The sequence below is a fragment of the Aedes albopictus genome, chromosome 2 (assembly GCF_035046485.1).
Source record: "Aedes albopictus strain Foshan chromosome 2, AalbF5, whole genome shotgun sequence".
NCBI lineage: Eukaryota > Metazoa > Arthropoda > Insecta > Diptera > Culicidae > Aedes > Aedes albopictus.
In genome coordinates, this window is record NC_085137.1 from 6,099,115 (window position 1) to 6,121,251 (window position 22,137).

At 38.0% G+C, this 22,137-nt stretch overlaps 1 protein-coding gene across 4 annotated transcripts in view; it reads right to left on the bottom strand.

Moving 5' to 3' along the window:
• LOC109411674 (cadherin-related tumor suppressor) overlaps positions 1-22,137 on the bottom strand; it is a 360,443-nt gene that overhangs the window by 62,717 nt on the left and 275,589 nt on the right. For all 4 annotated transcript variants that reach the window (XM_062849061.1, XM_062849058.1, XM_062849060.1 and 1 more), the window contains 2 exons: positions 18,212-18,399; positions 8,642-9,058 (listed from right to left, as the gene is read on the bottom strand). In XM_062849061.1, coding sequence (XP_062705045.1) covers positions 8,642-9,058; positions 18,212-18,399 — 605 coding nt within the window. The remainder of the gene's footprint in view (positions 1-8,641; positions 9,059-18,211; positions 18,400-22,137) is intronic.

Genomic DNA, 22,137 nt, shown 5'->3' on the forward strand with positions numbered 1-22,137 from the left:
CATTGCTACCGAATATCCTTTGATAATAAATTTCTCCCGAAGTTAAATCCACAACTTCTCTGTAAAACTGTTTCAGCGTTCCGGGAATTCTTTCTGGAATCCCTTCCCCATGTTTCAGATAATTCCTTCCAACATTCAAAGTACTGTTAATTGGGGTAACTTTATACGTAGCGTTTAACGATATCCCGCGAGTGTTCGATACAACGAATACATGATAAGGCATGTAAAAGCAGTTACCCATATTTCAAAATGTATTGAACTTTTTTTGTATATTACAGAACGCATGAATTACAAAACAATGAATCACTCATAGCATAGGGTGATACAAAGGACCCAACCTTGGATGAATTGCATCGATAGGTTGTATCAAAACAAGGGTATACCCCATAGATCTTGAAGTCCTTCATTTCAGAATAGTTTGCATAGTCGTAAGATCGTTTTCAACGGTAGAACTGTAGAAGTTCCTCTAGTACTGAATTCTGTTCAAAGTTTCTATGGTTGTTATATTCTGGGGTTCCTACGGAAATCTTCGACTAGAATTTCTTTTTTCGAAAAATTTCTCCGGGGTTCCATTAGAAATTATTTTCGGTGATCCTTCCCTTCGGAATTCCTTTGTTAACTTTTCCGGAGTTCCTCTGGAAATTTCTTCTAAAGATTACACTAGTTTACAGCATTTTTGAACTCGGTAAGCTGATGATCATTTTTGGTGTAGAATCATGCCCTGAGTTCGAAAACGCGAAAGAAAAAAATTACAGTAGAGCGGAAATTTTTTCGACTTTCCATACAAGGTTGATGATTTGAAATCGATTTTTGTTCTATTTTTAAGCAAAGTCGCTCACTTCAAACATCTCATTCTCCGCAATCAATGCTCCGATTGAGCTGAAATTTTTACAGTAACTCGCCTACATATGATATGTCAAATAAACGTCGAGAAAGAATTTTTAGGTTGGTTTTTTCTTATTGAAAAAAATACATTTCTTCAAAAAATTTTGGGAATTTTGCTAAAATTTAAGAAGATCGTCCCTAAAACTCGCCAATATCTTGAATTTCATCAATCTGACGCAAAACCTGTATTCAGATGATCGAATGGTATTGTATTCAGCTTTTAATTTATGGAAAAAGATTTGAAATTGGTTAAACAAAACGCAATATATTTGGATTTTAGTAAATTACATATTTTGAAAAGTTGCAAAACTCGATATTGAGCTAAAACTCAAAAACTGTTCTACTTAAAATTTTTTGAAGGTCGGTTTCGAAATCAGGGCTAAATTGTTCTTCAAAATTTTTGGTCGTGGACAGAAGTTCACGATTTTCGTTTTATTTTGTAAACTTGTGTTATTTGGAATGTTCAACGGCAAGTTTCTTCCAATCATCTTTCGGGAACTTTTCGGGTATTCCTCCTAGAGTTTCGTCAGAAAATCATTTTCAATGTATCTCCGAAAATTCTTCCCGTAATTTCTCCGAAAAATCCTCCCAGAGTTCAAAGGATCTTTCGAATGGTCCGAATCCTTTCGGAATTCCACCGGCTCCATCGGAGCTTATCTGTCAATTTCTTTCATAGTTTCTATCGTAGATTCTTCAGGTGATCCTCATGGAGCTCCGTCCGTAGTTCTTGCGGAAGTTGTTCTCGGAGTTCCTTCACAAATTCTCGATGAAGTTTGTCAGGAAATTCCTTTCGAATATTCTCTGGGAATTTCTGGCGGAGTTACATCTTGCAAAGTTCCTCTTGAAAATTCTTCAGATGCTCCTCCTGGAGCTCCGACCGTAGTTCTCGTGAGAATTCCTCTCGGAGTTCTTTCCGGCATTTTTGGCGCAGTTTGTCGGGGGATTCCTTCCGAATATTATCTGGGATTTTTTTACGGAGTTACATCCGTAACTTCTCTAGAAAATGTTTCTGAGTTCGTGGAATTATTTGAGGGGTCGTTTCCGTAAGCTATCAGATAATTACTTCCAAAGATACACAAGAAATTTCTTTCTGAGTTCCATCTGGAATTCTCTTCGGAGTTTCTATGGAGTTTCCTTCTGGAGTTTTTACGGAAATTCATTCCGTATTTTTTTTCACGGTATTGTTTTCAAAATCATTTTCGGTGATTCAGATAATACTTTCAGATCTTTTCCGGAGATCCTTCAGAAATTCTTACTAGAGTTCCTCCAAACAGAAATTCTTCACGTACTTCCTCCGAAAAACCCTTCCAGTGTTCTAAAGATCCTCCAGAAAATACCCATCAGAGTATATCTGGTGATTCAGAGGTTCTCCTGGAAATTCTTCAGGTGTTTCTCCTGGAGCTTCGTCTGTACTTCTTGCGAGAAATTCTTCTTGGAGTTTCTTCAGGAATTTTTGACAAAGTTTGTCAGGGAATTTCATCCGGATATTATCTGGGAATTTCTTCAGAAATTACATCCGCGACTTCTCTGGAAATGTGTCAGAGTTCAACAATTCTCATAGGAGTTTCTTTGGGGTTCTTACGGAAATCCTTTCCGGATTTTCTTTTCCGACTTTTTTCCAGAATTCCTTTAGAAATCATTTTCGATAATTTAGAGAATTCTTTCGGATACTTTTCCGGAAATCCTTAAGGAATTATTTCCAGAGTTTCCCCAAACGGAAATTTCTCCCGTAGTTCATCCGAAAAGCCTTGCAGAATTCTAAAGATCTCTCACAAATACCTACCGGATTTTCACCGGAATGCTTCCGTAGGGCTTCTCTGGAAATACCCATCAGAGGTTATCCGGGAATTTCTTCCAGAGTTCTTTTTGGAATTTTTTCAGAATATTCTTTGATAATTTCTCCCATGGTTAAATCCATAACTTCTCTGAAAAATTGTTTCAAAGCTCCGGGAATTATTTCAGGAGTCCTTTCCGCATTCCGGATTCTTCCAGAGTTCTTTAGAAAAATCCGGAGTACCAGTAAGAATTCCTTTCGTAGTTTCTACGAATAACTTTCTGTTGTTTTTCTAAGAATAATTTCCGGAGTTGGATCGCAGCAGTCCGCGAGCGCGTACGGGTGTTTGTTTTTTTTTTCCGCTGTCAATTTTTTCGGTGTCCGCGAAATTCATAATTTACCCCAATAATTACCGCAACTAGCAATGATTGCCTCGAAAAGCAAGTGTAAGGCTGTACGTTTTAGAATGTGGTTTTGAAAATATAACTTCTGCTGGAGAACGTTTTTTTTGCAAAAAGTGTTTCCTGAGTGAATTGCGGCTCGCTGCCAGAAGACCAGCCGCGTTCGACAGCGGTCTCGACTGTTTTTCTAAAGTTTGGCTGGAGAAAAATTGATTCCGCGGATGGTGCTTCCAGCAGAAGGCTATTTAAAGTGATTGCTAATTTGCTAGTGGTGAACAGATATACATGAGAAGCCCAGCGTTTCAATATGGCTTTTCTGTTGAGATCGCGAGTGTTTGACTGCCAGAAGCTATGAAGAAATTTGCCTCTGGTGATGTGGTACTAAAAAAAAACAGTCGATCCCTTTGAAAGTTGAGAGGATATCATCCCGTGTTTGAGAAAGTGTGCATGGATCTATAAGAATATTCTCCAAGAAAAAAAATTGTTTGTGATGGCGTAGCAAAAATGCGATAATAAAGATTCATGGTGAAAGTGTGAAATAATGTTAACAATGCCGTAAACAGCATCTGCCGTTGAACGGGATCAGGCTCCAAAATTTCAAATTGATCAACTGTCGAAAGTTCCTCAAGTATACCATTGGACAACGAGCAACTCAACAGATTGGTGAGATCTTTCCAACATACATTATTTAACTTTCAATCTCGATAACCTTTACTAATTCATATTTCAATCATGAATTCAATTTCGTACAATATGGAGCGTTTGGTACGGTATGTCCACGCATCCTTCCACCCCTGTAGATTCTAGAAATGTTTCGACACAAAATGAAATAAAATGTAGAAGTCGAGGCATTTCCAAGAATCATCTCTGCGGTAAATACTGCGCAGTAGGCCTGGCCGCTTTGACGCTTGTGTCGTATTCCTAATATGTCACAAGCTTCAATATTGACAAGAAAAATAGTCGGGAGTAATCTAACCCGAATATTTTCCAGGATGCTTTCTTGTACTGGCTGCGTATGTATTAGATTAGATTAGATTAGATTAGATTAGAATAATTTCCGGAGTTCAATTGAAAAAAAAAAAATCGGAGTTCCTACGAAAGTTCCTATCAAAATTATTTCGGAATTTCTTCTCGGAGTTCTTTTCAGAGCTTCTAAATTTTTTTAAGCAGATCTTTCGGGAATCATAACCTTCGATGCCTATAAAATGTATTCCGGAGTTTCTCCGGAAAATTCTTCTAGGCTAGTTCCACAATTTCTGTCATAAGGTCCATCGGCAATTCCACCATGAGCTTCTGTGGAAATTCTTCCGGAGTTCATGCAGGAATTTCTACAGAAAATCCTCCGTTAAAGTTTTCAGGTCTTTTTAAGATCTTTGTAAATGTATAGGGTACCCTCAGACAATTCCGCTCCTACGTCCCTCACGAACCTTCCCACTTTTCCAACGGTAGTTTCTAGCAAAGTTCATTCGGATTTTCCTTTTGGAGTACTTTTGGGTATTCGTTCCAGAGCTCCTATGTAACTCCCTTCCAGAATTCCAAAACTCTTCACATCCTACGGATATTCCATAGAGTGAGCCTTCCAGAATTCCTTCCAAGGTTTTTTTGGAAATTTCCTCCATAGTTTTTCCAACATTAAATTTTTCCTTCTAGTGATTCTGGTACATAGAATTTCCTCCGGTGTTGTTTTGAAGGACACTGCACCGTCTCTCGAAGTTTCGGTAAGAATGACTTCCGGAGTACCTCTGGGTGTTCCCAGCTAGGCTCTTTCGGATATTATTTCCGGAGTTTTTTTTTGTAGTTTATCTGGGAATTCATTCCGGAGTTCTCGTGGGAAATCCTTCAGGTGCTCCTTTTTTTCTGGAGTTCTTCAGAATTTTTTTTCCGCAGTTTTTTCCATTTTTTTTCGGAATTTGTTTCGAATTAATTCAAGAATTTTTTTGTAAAACTTACTGAAGTTCTACAAGTATCCTAAGATTAGCTCCGGATAGTCATGTAAGGTTTTCTCTAGGAATTAATTTAATACCTTTTGCTTGGATACATTTGTTTTGCTAATTTGCAACTGTGACATTGTAGAAACTCGCAGCGCATATTGAAAACATATATAAAATGAAATTTCCTCAAGAAATTTAAGATAAGTCTTGTTGAGAACTTATGGAAATACTCTGGGGAATATTTGAAGAAATTGAAAAGAAATCCTAGATGGAACCGCTGAAGAACAGGTGAAACTTCTGGAGACACCACTGGTGAAACTTCTGGTAAAATTTAAGATAGAACTTCTAAGGAGGTGAACCCAGGTGGACATTCTGGAAAAATTCGGAGAAATTTCAAGTGAAATTTCTAGAGAAAATCCAGATAGAACTGCTGGAGAAAACAAAGTAGAGTAGAAATTTGTGAAAAAAAAAACGCTTTTTCGTGGGGTTTGAACCCACGACTCCATATTCGCTAGACCGACGCTTTAACCAACCAAGTCACAGAACAAGTAACAATTCTGCGGAATAGAAAGTCAGACTGACTCCTTTAGAATGTGTAAGCAACAAAGATTCGCAATGACTTCATTCGGTTTTCGGCACTTAGGTTCGGTATCGTTTCATTCAGCCATCATTTCTAGTTTTGTTCAGCGTTCGGTGAAACAAAATACGCAATGTAAGTGGAACGAATTTGCTAGACTAGGGGAGATGAAATATTGTTTCTGATTGTGCGTGGAAGTGAGTGAGAAGAAAGCATCAACTGAGTGAACGTTTTCCTTCTTAAAAATATATTTAATAAAATAATTGCTAAAAATCCATATTATTCTCACCATAAATTTAATAGCATGGTAAATGGTAAATTTTCAAAATATTCTTAGCGGATCTATGACATTTGATCGAAAGACATTTGGTCGAATGACGTTTGGTCGAAAGTACATTTGATCGAACAGACATTCGGTCGAAACCCATTTTGTGGAAGAAGAAGCATGTGACATTTAGTCAAATGGATGATTCGTCGAATGGACATTTGGTCGGAAGCTTCAACATATGAACATAGCAAAATTATGAAACTACAAAAATAACCGAGAAGGAAAAATCTCTGATGATGCAGCTATTTCATCCTTGAAAGATCAAAAAATGATATTTGTAATATCAAACGGAAGAACAGCTTGTGCTCAAAAGGAGAAAAATCTTCTGAAATATTCAGTAGTTGGTACAGTAATGAAAATAATAAACGTGAAAGAATAGTCTATATTTCAAAGAAGGAAGAATACATGATAAAAAGACAGCAGCTATAACATTTAAACACAGTACAAATACGAAACTTGAAAGAATAGCCTATCCCGAGCAGAGGAAAAAGCTCAATAATAGCATATTTTGATACGGAGATCAAGAAGTGATATTTGTTTGTTTGAAATAAGAGGTAAAAGTACTGAAAATAACACCTCAAATTTACTCTTGGAACATCGCCATCATAGCACATTTAGCTTTTGGTAAGATTTGACCAACAGCAGTGAGCTATTTGATTGTTCTTCAAATATCAAATTGTGATATTCGTTAGATGGTTCAAGAACAAATGTTTCCTTTTATTTTCTGTACTTTTAGCTCTTATCTCAATCAAACCAATATCACATTTTGATCGTCATTACTTGACTTCTACCCGGGATTTCATTGTCAAAAATCATTGATAAAAAATCACAACCATAATGTCCATTCTCAGTGCACATAATAATCTTAAAAGAACAGCATATGTAGAAAAGAAGGAGAAATCTTCGATGGAAAATCAACAACTTTAAAAATGCGAATGAAAACTGCAGTGCCAAACAAGTTACCATAATAATAAACACCCTTGAATGAAATATTTGCTTTATAATGATTAATATTATTAAACTCGATTCAATTACTAACTGCTAACTGCGACATTAGTCCATTCGACCAAACATACTTTCAATCAAATAAGTTCAGTAACATATGAATTATAATACCGAAATCTATAATACTATTCTCCACTCAAATCTGTATTCATCCTTTTGGACCAGATGTACATTCGACGATTTGTCCATTCGACTAAATGTCATATGCTTTCTCTTCCATAAAATGAGTTTCGACCAAATGTCCATTCGACCAAATGTCCGTTCGAATAAACGTACTTTCGACCAAATGTCATTCGACCAAATGTCCTAAAGCCTTCTTAGCATATCCTAAGAAATGTCCCTCGAATTTTTTTTAAAGGATGTCCTCTAAGGTGTTACTCGAGGTATAGGGGTTTCCATAGGTATTCCTAAAGATAATCTTTCAGAGATATTGCCAAAAAAGCCCTTTTTATGAGTAGTTTTGATAAATGAAAAGTAACATCCACCTACGGTCCCATGTCTTCGTTCTGCGATTGATTTGGGCTGGAAGCGCTGTTTTTTTTTTCATTCCCAGCAGCCTATAGACACATAAGCCGACAGCCGCCGCTGCCGCTGCCGCCGCCGCCGACTGGTCGCTTAATCAAAGTTTAGCAAAGCAAATGTGAGAAGGAGTCGCTTTCTGTGTTGGATTCATGAATAATTTATTAGTTATAGATAAACGTTTTTAAGTGAAAATGAACTTCGGCGGTGCGGTTTTCGCCCGCTCGCTCGCACGCATATATTTCTCCTGGGAGATAATTACATTGGCAGTCGCTGTCGAATTGCGGGGACTTGTCTTCTCAATGATCAACCACAATATTAACGATAGGTCCATTACCCACTTTGTCCACACCACTCACTCTCTGATGGTGGTGTCTCGTTATTACGAGGAAAACAAAGTAGCAAAAGCACCTCTCTTTTTTTTGTTCGAACGCAGCAAGAATTCCTGGTGGGTGTATGAGCTGCTTTCCGAGATTGTGCAGCGCTGGCCTTGCTCTTTACTTCCTGGACTTGGCCGCGCGGATCGGATTATAATAATCCGAACAGCTCAGCGTCCTATCATCGGTGGTGGCGGCCCGTACGGCCAGGCACGTATGTCGAAAGAAAAATGATGTTTTGGAAAAAAGGCATTTCGTGACGGTCAAAAATAAACAGCGAAAACGTTTTAAGTCGCCTCTGCTACAATGATGGGTACAAAGCAGGCCATGCCGGCATGGCTGGCGGTCACTCGTGGCCTACTGTGTCGCGTTTTATCTTGAGGAGGAGAGGTTCACGCGGCGGTCACCATGATGATCAATATGTCCGCTGATCATCGGAAATTTTTGGAATAAATAACAAAAAGAAATTTGGGATGGAAAGCACATCAGGGATTTTTTTAGCTGAATTGATGGTTTGCACATGATCCAGACACTTTAGTTCTATAGTTTAGCTTTAAATTCATCCAATAACTGCAAAATTTTCAAACATTTCAGCATACCTTAGTAATTTACGGTAAGTCTAATAAGTTTCACATACAAAAATGTAAAATTTGTTTTAAATTTTGTATGAATTCCTAAAAAAAACCGATGAAGAATAATCTTAAATTTTTAATTTTTGAATCATAGAATAGTTGAAAATGGAGGAGTTATTACTGGTGAGATTCTTTCTCATTCATATTTTGTAGGCCGTCTTTTCCGGTATTGTTAGTGAAAATAATGAAACATAGATCTCAACAGCACTCACCTGCAACACACTCGCCCCAATGCTGGCATTTTCCGCAATGGCAGCACTGTACTGCTTCGGATCGAATATCGGACTGTTATCGTTCTCGTCCAATACGTGCACAGTGATTCTCGACTGGGTGGCCCTCGGAGGTTCGCCACGGTCCTTGGCGGTGATGGTCAAATCGTAGCTGGATTTGGTTTCACGATCCAAACGGCCCGATACCCGGAGCAGTCCGTCGGCCGATCCCACCGTGAAGGGGGTCTGTACGTTCGGATCCAGGGCGTATTCGACGTAGCCGTTGCGACCTTCGTCGCGATCAACGGCCTTCACGGCCATGATGACGGTGTTCAGCGGGATGTTCTCGGCCACGCTGGTTTCGTTCGGGGTGACAAACTCCGGAGCCATGTCGTTGACGTCTTTGAGGACGATGGTAACCTAAGGGGAAATTGAATATTTCATTAGTAAAGATGGTTTTGTTCTGATTTATACTTAGCAGAATATCAACGAAGTCATTGTTAAAAGTTTACAAGGAAAACAAATGGTGTTATATCATTAGGTATCGAGACTGAGTAAGTTCTACAAACAATCATTACAGTAAAAGCATGATACAATATGTAGGTATTATCCAAAGTCTTTGTAGGTATTCTGGAAGAATTCCTGGAGGAACCTCAGGAAAAATCCTTTAGGAACTCCTAGAATAAACTCCCCTGAATAAACTCTAGAAGGTATTCTACAAGGTATCCCTGGAAGAATTTCTGAAGGAACTTCTGGAGGAATCCGTACAAAATCTTGTAGAACAACAAAGTTTAAGAATTTTAGGAGAAATCCCTGAATGAATTCCATGAGGATCCCTTGAAATAACTTCTTGACCAATCCTTGACGAAACCCTTGGAAGAAAATTTGAAACTCCTCTAGCTTCAAGAAAATCCCTGAAGGAGCTCCTGGAGGATTCCCATAACAAAAACCCATGAAAAATCCCGTATTGGTTCCGGGTCATTTGGCCGAACGCCATTTGGCCGAATGCCGTTTGGCCGAAAGCCATTTGGCCGAAAGGGTGATTTGGCCGAATGCCATTCGGCCACCGTTTGGCCGAAAATAAAAGATGAACCTAAGGGCCATGTCACTTTTCCTCGCATCAGTATAACTCGAAAGAACAGCCTATGATTCAAAGAAGGAAACATCTTTGATGAATATTGACAGATTCAACGCCAACTCATCTCTGAATGTCAAAACTAGAAATAATAGCCTATGATTAAAAGAAGGAAATATTTCTGATGATCATATTGGTAGTTGGAATGTCAAAAACATCCTCTGAATTCTTTTGAATATAATTCGGCCAAAAGACCATTCGACCAGATGGCATTCAGCCAAATGGCTTTCGGCCAAACGGCATTCGGCCAAATGGCCGGACACCTCCCGGATTAACTTCTCTGAGTAATTCTAATGAAAAAAACCTGGAGGGATCCCAGTATGAGTTCCTAAAAGAAAATTTCTGGAGGAATCCCTCCTTCCTGGAGAAATCTCTGATGGAACCTCTGGAGAAATCTCTGCTGGAGTTTTTGGAGGAATCCGAGAAATAATTCCTGGAAAAATCTTCGAAAGAGCTCCTAGTGGAATTTTTGAATGAAGACTCTGAAGAAACTTGTGGGGGAAACCCTGAAGGAACTGTTGAAGGAATACCTGGATCAATTTGTTGAGGGATCACTGAAGAAACTTTTGGAAAAAATACTAAAGGAACTCCTCGGAATGAACTCCATGAAGAACTTCTAAAGGAACTCCCGGGGGAATCTTTGAAGGCATTAAGCACTCCTGTAGGAATCTCTGAAGAATTCCTGAGCAATCCCTGTATGTATTCCTGGAGAAATCTCTGTATGTATTCAGAAGGAATTCCTGAGGAAATACATTATTCAGAAGGAATTCCTGAGGAAACTATTGGAGGAATCCCTGAATAAATTCCAGAAGAAACTCTGCAAGGAACTCCTGGAGGAAACTCTGACGGAACTTCTAGAGCATTCCTTGAAGAAACTCATAGAGGAACCACAAAAGGAACCACAAATGAATTCCGTAAGGATACCCTGAAGTAATTCCTTAACAAATCATTGAAGAAACTTCTGGAAGAAAATCCTTGAGTAACTACCTGAAGGAACTTCTAGGAGAATATCTAAAGAAGCTCTTGGAGGAATCTCAAAACAAAAATCCATGAAAATTCTTTGAATAAGTTCTCTGAGTAATCCTTAACAAAAACCTTGAAGAATCCCTGCATGAGTTCCTGAAGGAATCCCTGATTGAAGCCCTGAAGGAGTTTCTGCTGGAGTCTCTGGAGGAACCCCAGAAGGAGTTCTTGGAGGAATCTCAGAAGCAATTCTAGGAGAAATGTCTGAAGAAATTGCTAGAGAAATCTCTGAAGGAACTTCCAGAGCAATACTTGAATGAACCCCGGAAACTTCTCTAGGAATTCCTGAAGAAACTCTTGGCTGGAGGAGTCCCTGAAAAATTTCAAGAGGAATCACTGAAGCAACTCTAAAAGGAACCACTAACGGAACTTTTGGAGAAACTCCTGAACAAACTCCGTGAAGATCTTTTGAAGGAACGCCTGGAAGAATAATCTTTGAAGGCACTCCTGGAGGAATCTCTGAAAAACACGAGGAATACCTGTATGTATTTAGAAGTAATTCTTGGAGAAACCTCTGGAGAAATCGTTTAGGAACTCCTAAAAAAATCCCTAAATAAACTTTAGAAGAAATTCCTTGAGGATTCTCTGAAGGAACTTCTAGAGGAATCCCTGAAGAAACTCGTAGTGGAATTGCAAAATAAATTTTAGGGCGATTCCTTAAATGAATTCCATAAGGATCCCCTGAAGTAACTCCTTGATAAATCCTTGAACATCCTAAAGAACATCCTGGAAGAAAATCCTTGAGGAGCCCCTGAAGGAGATTCTAGAAGAATCCCTGAAGGAGCTCCTGGTGGAATTTCAAAACAAAAATCCATGAATAATGTCTGAATAAATTCTCTGAGTAATCATTAGAAAAATCCCCGCATAAGTTACTGAAGGGATTTCTGAGGGAATCCCTCCTGGAGAAATCTGTGAAAGGTTCTGAAAGAATCTCTACTGGAGTGTCTGAAGGAATCCCAGAAACAGTTGCTGGAGAAATCCCAAAAACAATTCCATGAGAAATTTCTGAACAAATTGCTGGAGGAATCTCTGAAGTAACTTCTAGTGGAATACTTGAATTAATCTCAGAAGGAACCCCTGGAGGAATCTCTGAAGGAACTTCTGGAGGAATCTATAAAGAAACTTTTAGAAGAATCCTTGAAGGAACTCCTGGAGGGGTCCCTAGAATAATTTCTAGAGGAATCATTGGAAAAACTCTATGAGAAACGAATAACTGATGCAATTATTGATAAACTCCATCGACTTAATGAAGAACTCTTGAAAGAGCTCTTGGAGGAATCTTTGAAAGCACCCCTGTAGGAATCTCTGAATGAATTCAAGGATGATCCTTGAAGAATCCCTGTATGTATTCCTGGAGGAGTCTCTGTATGTATTCTGGAGAAATTTTTAAAGAATTCCTAGAACCTAGAGGAATCCCTGAATAAACTCTAGAAGGATTTCTGCAACGAACCCCTGGAGCAATATCTGAAGGATATTCTGGAGGAATTCGTTAGAAATTCGTTGAGGCACCAGAAAAGGAATTTTAAGGGGAATCCCTGAATGCATTCCATAAGGATCTCCTGAAGTAAGTCCCCGACAAATCCTTGAAATAGGCCGCACGCGATGTCCAGTTTTCTATGATTTCGTAGAATTCCTTGCAATGTTTGTTATGGAAGCTGTTCTACTCTGGAAATAATCAGGAATAACGTGTTAAATGATCCACAAATCGATCCAGGTGTTGCAATACGAGCAGTTGAAGAAATGTGCCTGAGGATCACTGAACTAAAAGAAGAACTCTTGGAGAAAAGAAAATGACTCCTGGAGGAATATCTAAAGAAACTCAAGTGGAAATCTCTGAGGAATCTGATTTTTGTCGTTGTAACTACTAAAGGTACTCCTGAACGAATCGCTGAATGAACTCCTGGAAGGATAGCTGAATGAACTCCTGAAGGAATCTCTGAAGAAACTCATGTGAAAACCCTGAGGAATCTATTTTTGTATTTCTGGAGAAGTCTCTGTATGTACTCTGGAAGAATTCTTGGGGGAGTTCCTTTAAGAACTCCTAGAGCTCCCTACATAACCTTTAGCAGGAATTCTACAAGACACGGCTGGAGGAATCTTTGAATGATCTTCTGGAGCAATCCCTGAAGAAACTCGTAGAAGAACCACAAAAAGCATTTTGGAAGCAATCCCTAAATGCATTCCATGAGGAATCCCTAAAGTAACTCCTTGACAATTCTTTGAATAAACTCCTGAAAAAAAAAAATCTTTTAGTACCTCTGGGATAGTTTCTAGATATCCTGGAGAAATTCCAAAAAAAATCCATGAAGATTCTGAATAATCCTTAAAAAAAACCTCGAGGAATGTCTGAAGTCCTGAAGGAATGTTTGAAAAGACCTCTGAAGGAATCTCTGAAGAAACTTATGTGAAAACCCTGAGGAATCTCTTTTTGTATTTCTGGAGAAGTCTCTGTATGTATTTATGAAGAATTCCTGTAGTAACCTCTGGAGAAATTCTTTAAGAATTCCTAGAGTTTCCTATATAACCTCTAGAAGGAATTCTGCAAGAAATGGCTGGAGGAATCTTCAAAGGAACTTTTTCTTTTTTTTTTCACAAAAAGCATTTTGGAAGCAATCCCTAACTGAATTCCATGAGGAATCCCTGAAGTATTTTCTTGACAATTCTTTGAATAAACTCTTGGGAAAAAAATCTTTGGGGAACCTCTGAAATAGCTTCTAGAAATCCCTTTATGATTCCTGGAGAAATTAAAAAATCCATGAAGATTCTGAATAATCCTAAAAAAAAAAAACCTTGAGGAATACCTGTTTGAGTTCGTGAAGGATTCCCTTCGTTTTCTGGAGGAATCTCTCCTTCCAGAGAAATCTCTGATGGAACCTGTGGAGGAATCTCTGCTGAAGTTTCTGGAGGAATTCCAGAAGGAGTTCCTGGAAGAATTGCAGAAGCAATACCAGGAGAATGTCTGAAGGAATTTCTGAAAGAATCTCTGAAGGAACTTTTGGTGTAATATTTGAATGAAATCCAGAAGAAACTCCTGTAAGAATATCTAATGGAACTTCTGGAGAATTATCTGAAGGAACTACTGGAGGAATCTCTGTAATAATTTCTAGATGCATAATTGAAGAAACTGTAGGAGGAACTACTAAGGGAGGAACTACTAAGCTCCTGGAGAAATCCCAGAATGAACTCAATGAAGAACTCTTGAAGGAATTTCTGGGGGAATCTTTAAAGGGATTCTGGGAGGAAAGGGGCTGTTCATAAACCACGTAGATCAAAATTTGGCCATCTCAGACCCCCCCCTCCCCCCTCGTAGACTTTTGTCCATACAAAAATTTTGAAATTTGTATGGAGCGTAGACTTTGGCCAGACCCCCCCCTCCCCCCAAAAAGTCTACGTGGTTTATGAACGGTCCCAAATGCCTGAGAAATCATGGAGCAATCTGAAAAGTTTTCGAAAAAAATTGATATTTTAGGAAGTACAAAATAAATTCTTCTATGTTGTGTTGAAACGTATGAAAAAAGAAAATAGAATTTCTAATGAATTCAAATTTAAATCAGTTTCACAAAGAACTATGAGGGGGAATCTGAGTGAAATTCTTATAATGATTAAAAAAATCTCACAAACAAATTTATGAAAAACTTTCCAATAAAGTATAAATCCAGAATTTCCAAGGATCGACATTGAAATTTCTGAAGATACTTATTTGCAAAGTAAGAACTAGACTTTTTTTTTAAACTTTAAAAAAATCGCAGAACATTCATTGTAAAATTATAAAATGAAGTTTCAGGTTGAATCTAGAAATAAATCTTTCGAAAGGAAACATCGTCCAAGTGTGTCCCCACAACATTTTGGTTTTTGCCAATTTTGGTTTTTGCCAAGGGCGCGCGAGAAACCACGCTACGAATTTTCCTGTAGATTGCATATAGCGATCTGCTTCGAAATCTTCTGCTGGAATTCTCAATCGAAATTACTGAAGCAATTTTCAATAGATTCATAGATGGAATAACTGATATCCAATAAAAAAATGCCAAATGGATTTAAAAATGTTAAGGTACCCCGGGGCAAGTGGGACCTAAAAAAATGCTAATTTGGTTTTGTCATGCCAAAAGTTTCAGAACACAAATTCATTAATAATTCCAATGGTCCCAAAAGACGTTGTTGGTATATTTGTACTTATTAACGTGCATTAAAACTGTTTCAAAATTTTTACATTCCATATATTATGTATATAATGAAAAGTGTAGCAGATCTTCATTTACTGCGTTTCACGGGGCAAGTGGGACCTATTCAGAGTTTTTGTTCAAAGGGCTTAATATAAGTCGCAACAAATGAGGTAACATAAATCATAAATCTCTTATATGAATGACTATGTTTAGAGATTAAAATAAGAAGAGGTTTATGGTATCATGCATAAATTACGTAACACATAACAAATCGCTGGGGGAAATTGAATCAACTCTAGCAGCTCATGCAAAATAAATTGATTTTTTTTATACAAAAAGCGCCGTAAAGTGAAGAGACAAAAGATTTCGAAACTTGGTCTCTATATTATATAGTCAATGATTCTCACCAATAGTAAATCTGGGGTTTCGAGATTTTCAGTAATATCTTCTCCCTTACTTAATCTTACGATCATTAAATAATGTTTTTTTAATCATGACTTTTGAAAAGACCATTTCCCTATTTTAATTTTTTATGGACGGTTCCCGAATGCTCAGACGAATGCATTATGCAGCGTTAAGTGAAAAAATGGAAGATATTTGGAAAATAAAACATAAACAATACAAGCTTTTGATTTTTTTTTGTTTTACCCAAGGTTTTATCATTTTTAACAAGAATTCCATCATCTAAATAGAGGTAATAAAGTATAATTCATCAGTAGATTACTTAACGCGTCAATTTTAATTGACTTTCGTGCTAATTTCATCTTAGGTTGGACAAGGCGAGATGGACCCATAAAATTGGCTATGTTTATTCTCATAGGTCCCACTTGCCCCAGATAGCGAAATGCACTGGGGCAAGAGAAAACAGTAAACTAAAGGTAATAAATAAAAATAAAATATAGCTTTTTCGCTTGAAATCATTTGCATGAACCCCAAATACTATCCTGAAACCAAAAAAGAATTTGTAGAATAACAAATCTCTTTTTAAACGACGAATGTAGTAGAGCACGTCAATCTTACCTAGTGAATTGAAAATTACATTTGAACAACAATAACGTATATGGTCTCTTTATGGTTAAAACAATAACATTTTTTGTATTCAAAGTATCCGTAGGTGTGATACCTATGTTTTCCATGAAGAATGTTAGTCTTAAAAATAAACAATAAAAAAAATACTAGCTATAGGTCTCACTTGCCCCCGATTCTCACTTGCCCCGGGGTACCTTATTGCCGAAAAAATTTCTAAAGAATATCCAAAAAACTTCTAGAGAAATTTCCGGAGGAATTGGCCGAAGAAATTTCAACAGAAATTGCCCAAGAAATTTCCAAAAGAGTTGCCGATGAAACTTTCCAATAAACTGCCCAAAGAATTCCCAAAAAAGAATTGCAAAAGCATTTCTAGAGGAATTATATTAACAATAAAAACTACCGAAACAGTTTTCAAAAAAAAAATATTGAAAAAAATCTTAAGGAATTACCGAAAACATATTGCCGAAAGAATTCTCGAAGAAATTTTCGAGAAATTTGTAAAAAAATCTATAGCATTTACTAAAAAATATTGTCTGAATTATTCTCAAAGAAATTTGTAAAAAAACTTTCCGAGTCAACTCCCAAGGGAATTGCTGAAAACAATTCTAAACGGGTTACTGCAGTGTACTTGCCGTTTCTGAAGGATTTGCCGAAGACAATCCCAATGAAGCTGTGAATGGAATTGAAAAAAGGCTGTGAAATTTTGGAAATTTTGAAAAGTGGATGAAAAAATTCTCAAAGAAATTTTCGAAATTGTTTTAAGATTTCGCAAAGGAATTTCCAAGGTAATTTCCAACTGTTCCGATGTAACTTTCAAATAGGTTGCCGAATGAATTCCTTAAAATAATTGGAAAAGCATTTCTGGAGGAATTGCCCAACCCATTAAAAAAAAATTGCCAAATAAATTGAAAAAAAAAATTCTCAAGAAATTTTCAAAAACATATTGCCGGAAGTGTTTACGAAGGAATTTTCAAGGAATTTGTAATAAAATTACCGAATCAACTCGGAATTGTCGAAAAAGATTTCAAAGAAGTTACTGCAGAGTAATTGCCGTTTCCAAAAGATTTACATTCTCAAAGAAACTGCGAATGGAATAAAAAAGCCTGAGAAGTTTTGGGATATTTTAGAAGTGGGTGAAAAGATTCCCATAGACTTTTTCCAAGGAAAGTCCCGAAAAATAATGCAGAAATAGTTCCAAAGGGATTACCGAAGAAATTGCCTAAACAATTTATCCATAATTAATGAAACTGCAAATGGGATTGAAAAAAAAACCCGGAGAAGTTTTGGGAATTTTGAGAAGTGGGTGAAATTATTCCCACAGAAATTTTCGAAATTGTTTTAAGATTTCTCATAGCAGTTTCAAAAAGAATTCACAATATGTAGCTTTGTTTGTGAACTTTACGAAGGAATTGCCGGAAGATTCTTCAAACAAATTGCCGAAGGAATACCGAATGCAATTGTTGGAAAAAATTCGAAGGAATTACCGAAGAAATTCCTGAAAAAAATGCTGAAGGAAATCCAAAGGGATTACCGAAGATATTGCCCATTTTGATTTCTTTGAAGGGAAATTTACTTTTATTTCAAATCTCTCTAGTATTTTCTTAAATTTTACAAGAAATATCGTATTTTGAAAATGGGTAGACTTGATTCCCATTTTCAGTTTAGCATAGCTACCCAAGTAACCTTTTAATGGCCAATTAGTCTTGTAGAGGTTTTGAAAACCGTCAAAAACACTATACCTCTTATTTTGGTTTTATGCTAGTTTTCCAAACCTCATTTTTATGCTTTGTGCTAACGTTAGAACTAACTGACATTCACAAGACGCGACGCGAGACAAGACATGACACTTATCGTTCATGCAACCGCCAAAGACATTGTCCCGAAGATGGGCAACATCGCGCCCGAAACCAGTCAACAGAAAAGGTAAATTTTAAACCCTTTGACGATTGTAAGAACTCCAGACAGCACACGATCCAGCATATGATGTTGAATAGGATGCTAAAGTGGAGACGATATGCGTACACTTACATGCGGTTAAATGGCAGCATGTACGCATATGGCTTTCACTTTAGCATCCTATGCTACATCATATACGACTTTGTGTCGGCTGGGACGATACGTGTTATGTCGTGTCTCGCGTCGCGTCTTATGAAAGTTTTCCAAACTTCTTCTAATCTACTTGACTACAAAAAGTTAATGCGAAACTGTTATAGATCAAAGTCATACCTGTACGGTGGACGAAAGCTGCTTTTCCGGCTCCCGGGCACTATCCCGGGCCGTTACGGTCAGACTGTAGCTAGCCTTCGTCTCGCGGTCCAACGCCCGTCGGGTGCGGATCGTACCGTTGTTCAGGATTTCAAAATCCTCATTGTCATCACCCGCACTGATACTGTAGCGGACGCGTCCATTAACTCCTGCAAGGAAACATAAAGAGAGAGAGAGAGGAAACTCGGTTACAAATTATATTCTTTTAGGGTGGTGGCGTGGCGTTTTGTGCTCGTCCGGTGCGTTCCGAAACTGACTTGCAGTTCGCAAAATTCATCGACTCCGTCTCGGATGACGGCCGCGGTAAGAACACTGATTTTATCGAAGTGATAAATACAGCATTCGTCACTCATTGTATTCAAATCCGGCTCCGGAGAGTCAGCAGCAGAAGTTTTATGGAGCGGGAAATGTCAGCCGAAGCTCATATTCAGTGGGTAGTTTCAGGTTTCAGGAGAGTGGAACAAGTTGCACACAGTGCCGAGCCGAGGAGGAATGGCAAAAAATGCGCGCACAGAAGTAACATCTGAAGTGGAAACATGATGGGGAACAGTCAATGAACATGTCTCTTAACTGGCTACGACAAAACGATTCTCGGTAATGTGTGTCTTTTACTGCCTGTCCCTGTCCTCCCCCCAGCCAGACAGAAGTCCGAAGACTTGCCCAACCACGCGTTTGGATTGGTATGCTGACTAATTCAGGGATGTAGCGAGTAGATGATGTTTGTTCATTATAACACGATTTGTCTATTTATATGTAGTTTTAGTCGTATATTAGTCGTAGAACAATCTTGCACATAGAAGTAAGGAAGCTATACATATTTGTTGATGATGAACCTGAGCGTATCAGGCCTAATATTTTGTCTTATACGACTTATTTCGTCATTTGACTGATATTTAATAGAATATTACGATTTAATGTGTACATGTGAACGGGTTGATGAACGTCAATTGCAGTTTATGTATAAAGAGATTGATCAGTCAATCGAATTTGTCTACTAAAACACAGTAATGTGCAATTAAATTTATATTCATAACCGATCTCTTACGTACATACATACGTACATACACATTTATGATCACGTTTATGATACACTGTATTGTCAATCTGTGTTGTCCACTTGCTACACCGCCGGCCGTAGTATACCAGCGATAAAACGAGTAACCGATCGTACAGAATATTACACCTCTACAGACATCATATTGGGAAATAAATTAATACAATTTTTTATTGCCCGTAACTCGCCGCCTTACTGCTGCTGGCTGAAAAGGCAGGGCTGTGCGGGGTGTATCGAACTCCGCGACCATTGTCAGGTTCAGCGTTTTTGTTATCTTCCCGCATTCTCCGCCTGATCAGATCATCGATGCGCTAACCGGCCGTCGTGGCGTGGAGAGTTTGGTTCGTTCTCGCGTTCCACATGCACAATATACCTAACCGAGCAAACCTGATGCTGCTAAATACAACTTAATTAATATTCAAAAAGAGTCCACCACCAGTCCTCGCGAGAGTCACTCACGTCACACATACAGTAACGATCTCGAAGTAGGCGCAGAGGAATCCTCGTTCGTCCGTTCTTGTTTCGCATCGCATCTCTCGTTGTGGCACGGCCTGCTTGATTCACCTGCTTCATGGCATGCTTTGTTGCGGGTTGCTTTGGGAATTCTGTATGTGCGCTTGATCCCGCGGTTGTCGGAGAATTTGACACAGGCAGTGGCTTTAGAGAGCAAACAAGCGTCGCGTCGATCGAGAGCGGTCCCAAAAGTTTTCCTACTAATTGAGGCACTTATAATCCGCACCCCGTCGCGGCGGGAGGAAGCCGCCGAGCCGAACGCGCCGCCGCCGTGAATCATCATCTTTATTTGGATTAGACGCGTTTCGCTTTTATTATTATAATTTCCAGATCATTAGCTGGCCAACGCTTTCAAATTAGAATATACGCAACCCTAGTTTGGGTCCAGCGTTCAGCGGTATGGCGCATAGCAGTCGCGGCAGTCAGTGATCGAGCGGCTCAAATCCTGATTTATGGCTTACTTTTGTTATCAACTTAGCCGGAGCAAGTTGTGCGTTCTCACGGACTTGCGCATCAGTGGGGAGTTCTATGCGATTCTACTTTACTGAGTACTACGTAGTACATGACTGCGAATTTTGATAGAACTTTGCAATGATCTCATACATAATATACAACCCAAATAACATTTTGACGAATGAGTCTTGTAGAGGTTTTGAGAACCGTCATAAAACCAAATACCTTTTATTTTTGCTTTATGATGGTTCTAAGAACCTCCTCTAGTGTGTTTAACTCAAAACCTAATTATTGGTTTATTTTTTCAGGAATTCTGTAATGATCACGGAAGGAGAATTTTCTTTAGGAATTCAGAATTTTTCCTGGAACTGTTTTGGAAATTATTGTTGGAATTTTCACAGAGGTTCCTTCAGGTAATTGCTCCATATATTTAGGGATTCTCTCATGCATCTCAAAATTCTCAAGAGATGCTTCTGGAAGTTCCTCCATGGGTTTCTCTAAATGTTCCCAAAGGGATTACTTAAGATTTATTCAGACCTTTCTTCAGGAAATCTTTCAAAAAGTTTTCCGGTGATGCTTTAAGAATTAAAAAAAAAATCTCTCGGCCTGAAAAAAATACTTTCTTTGACATTTTTGAAGAAATTGCTCAAGTTATTCTTCTATGAATACCTACAGAGAATTCTCAAGTTCTTCCAACTGTTTTTTTCAAAAACTCCAAAAAATCATGCTTTATTTCGAAATTTCTTGAGTGGTTCTCTAAAGAATTCCTCCAGATTCTCTTTTGTTTTTGTACGATTTCCTTCAGAATTTTTTCTCTGAAATTTATTCATGGATTTTTGTTCACTAATTCTTTCAGAAATTGAATAAGAAATTCTGCAAAGAATTCCTCCAGAGGTGTCTCCAGAAATTCTTCCAAGGATTCTTTCAGAAAATCCTCCAGCGATCCCTCAGAAATTTATTTAAAGATTGCTTCAGTATCTATACCTGCAATTTTGCTGACATTTTCAAGAGATTCCTTCAGACATTTCTCTATGGATTTCTCCAGGAATTTTTAAAACTCAGAGCACCTCCAGTTTCCCATATTTTTTTTTTTCTGGAAACTAAGGAGGTATCTCAAGGAGTTTCTCCAGGTATTCTCCGAGGCGTTCATCCAGGAATATCATCAGAAATAACTTCAGAAATTGCTTTAGGAATTTAATTCCTTCAAACAATTTTCAAGAATGTCTGCTTAGAATCTCCAAAGTTATCACTAGAAGTTTTTATAGGGATCGCTTTAGATGATCTTCCAGGCATTTCTTCATACATTTCTTCAGAAGTTCTTTCGAGAATCCATATGTTTCTCCAGGGGTTTTTCCCAGGGTTCCTTCAGAAAATCCTCAAGAAATCTCTCAGAAACTTATTGAGGGATTGCTTCAAGAATTCCATCAGTACCTATGTCTGCAATTTCTGCAATGATCTCTGCAGACATTTTCATGAGATTCCTTCAGAAATTTCTCTAGGAATCCCTCCAGACAGGTTTCAAGCAATGTTTGCTTACAAACTTATTCCAGAGTTCATTCAGAAGTTTCTCATTTTTTATAGAAACTAAGGAGGTAGCTTAAGGAGTTCCTTCAGCTATTCTCACAGGCATTCATCCAGAAATTTCTCCAAAACTAACTTCAGAAATTGCTTCAGGAATGTTTGTCCTTCAGAAAATTTTCTAGAATTTCTGCTAGGAATCTCCAAAGATTTTTTCAAGGGATTTTTCTTTTCTTTCTTTTAGGAAATCTATTTCTATTTCGTATTTTTAGTGAAATTTCTGAAAGGGGAATATCTGAAACAAGTCTACAGGAATCCCGAAGGAATCTTTGGATATATTTCTCTAGGG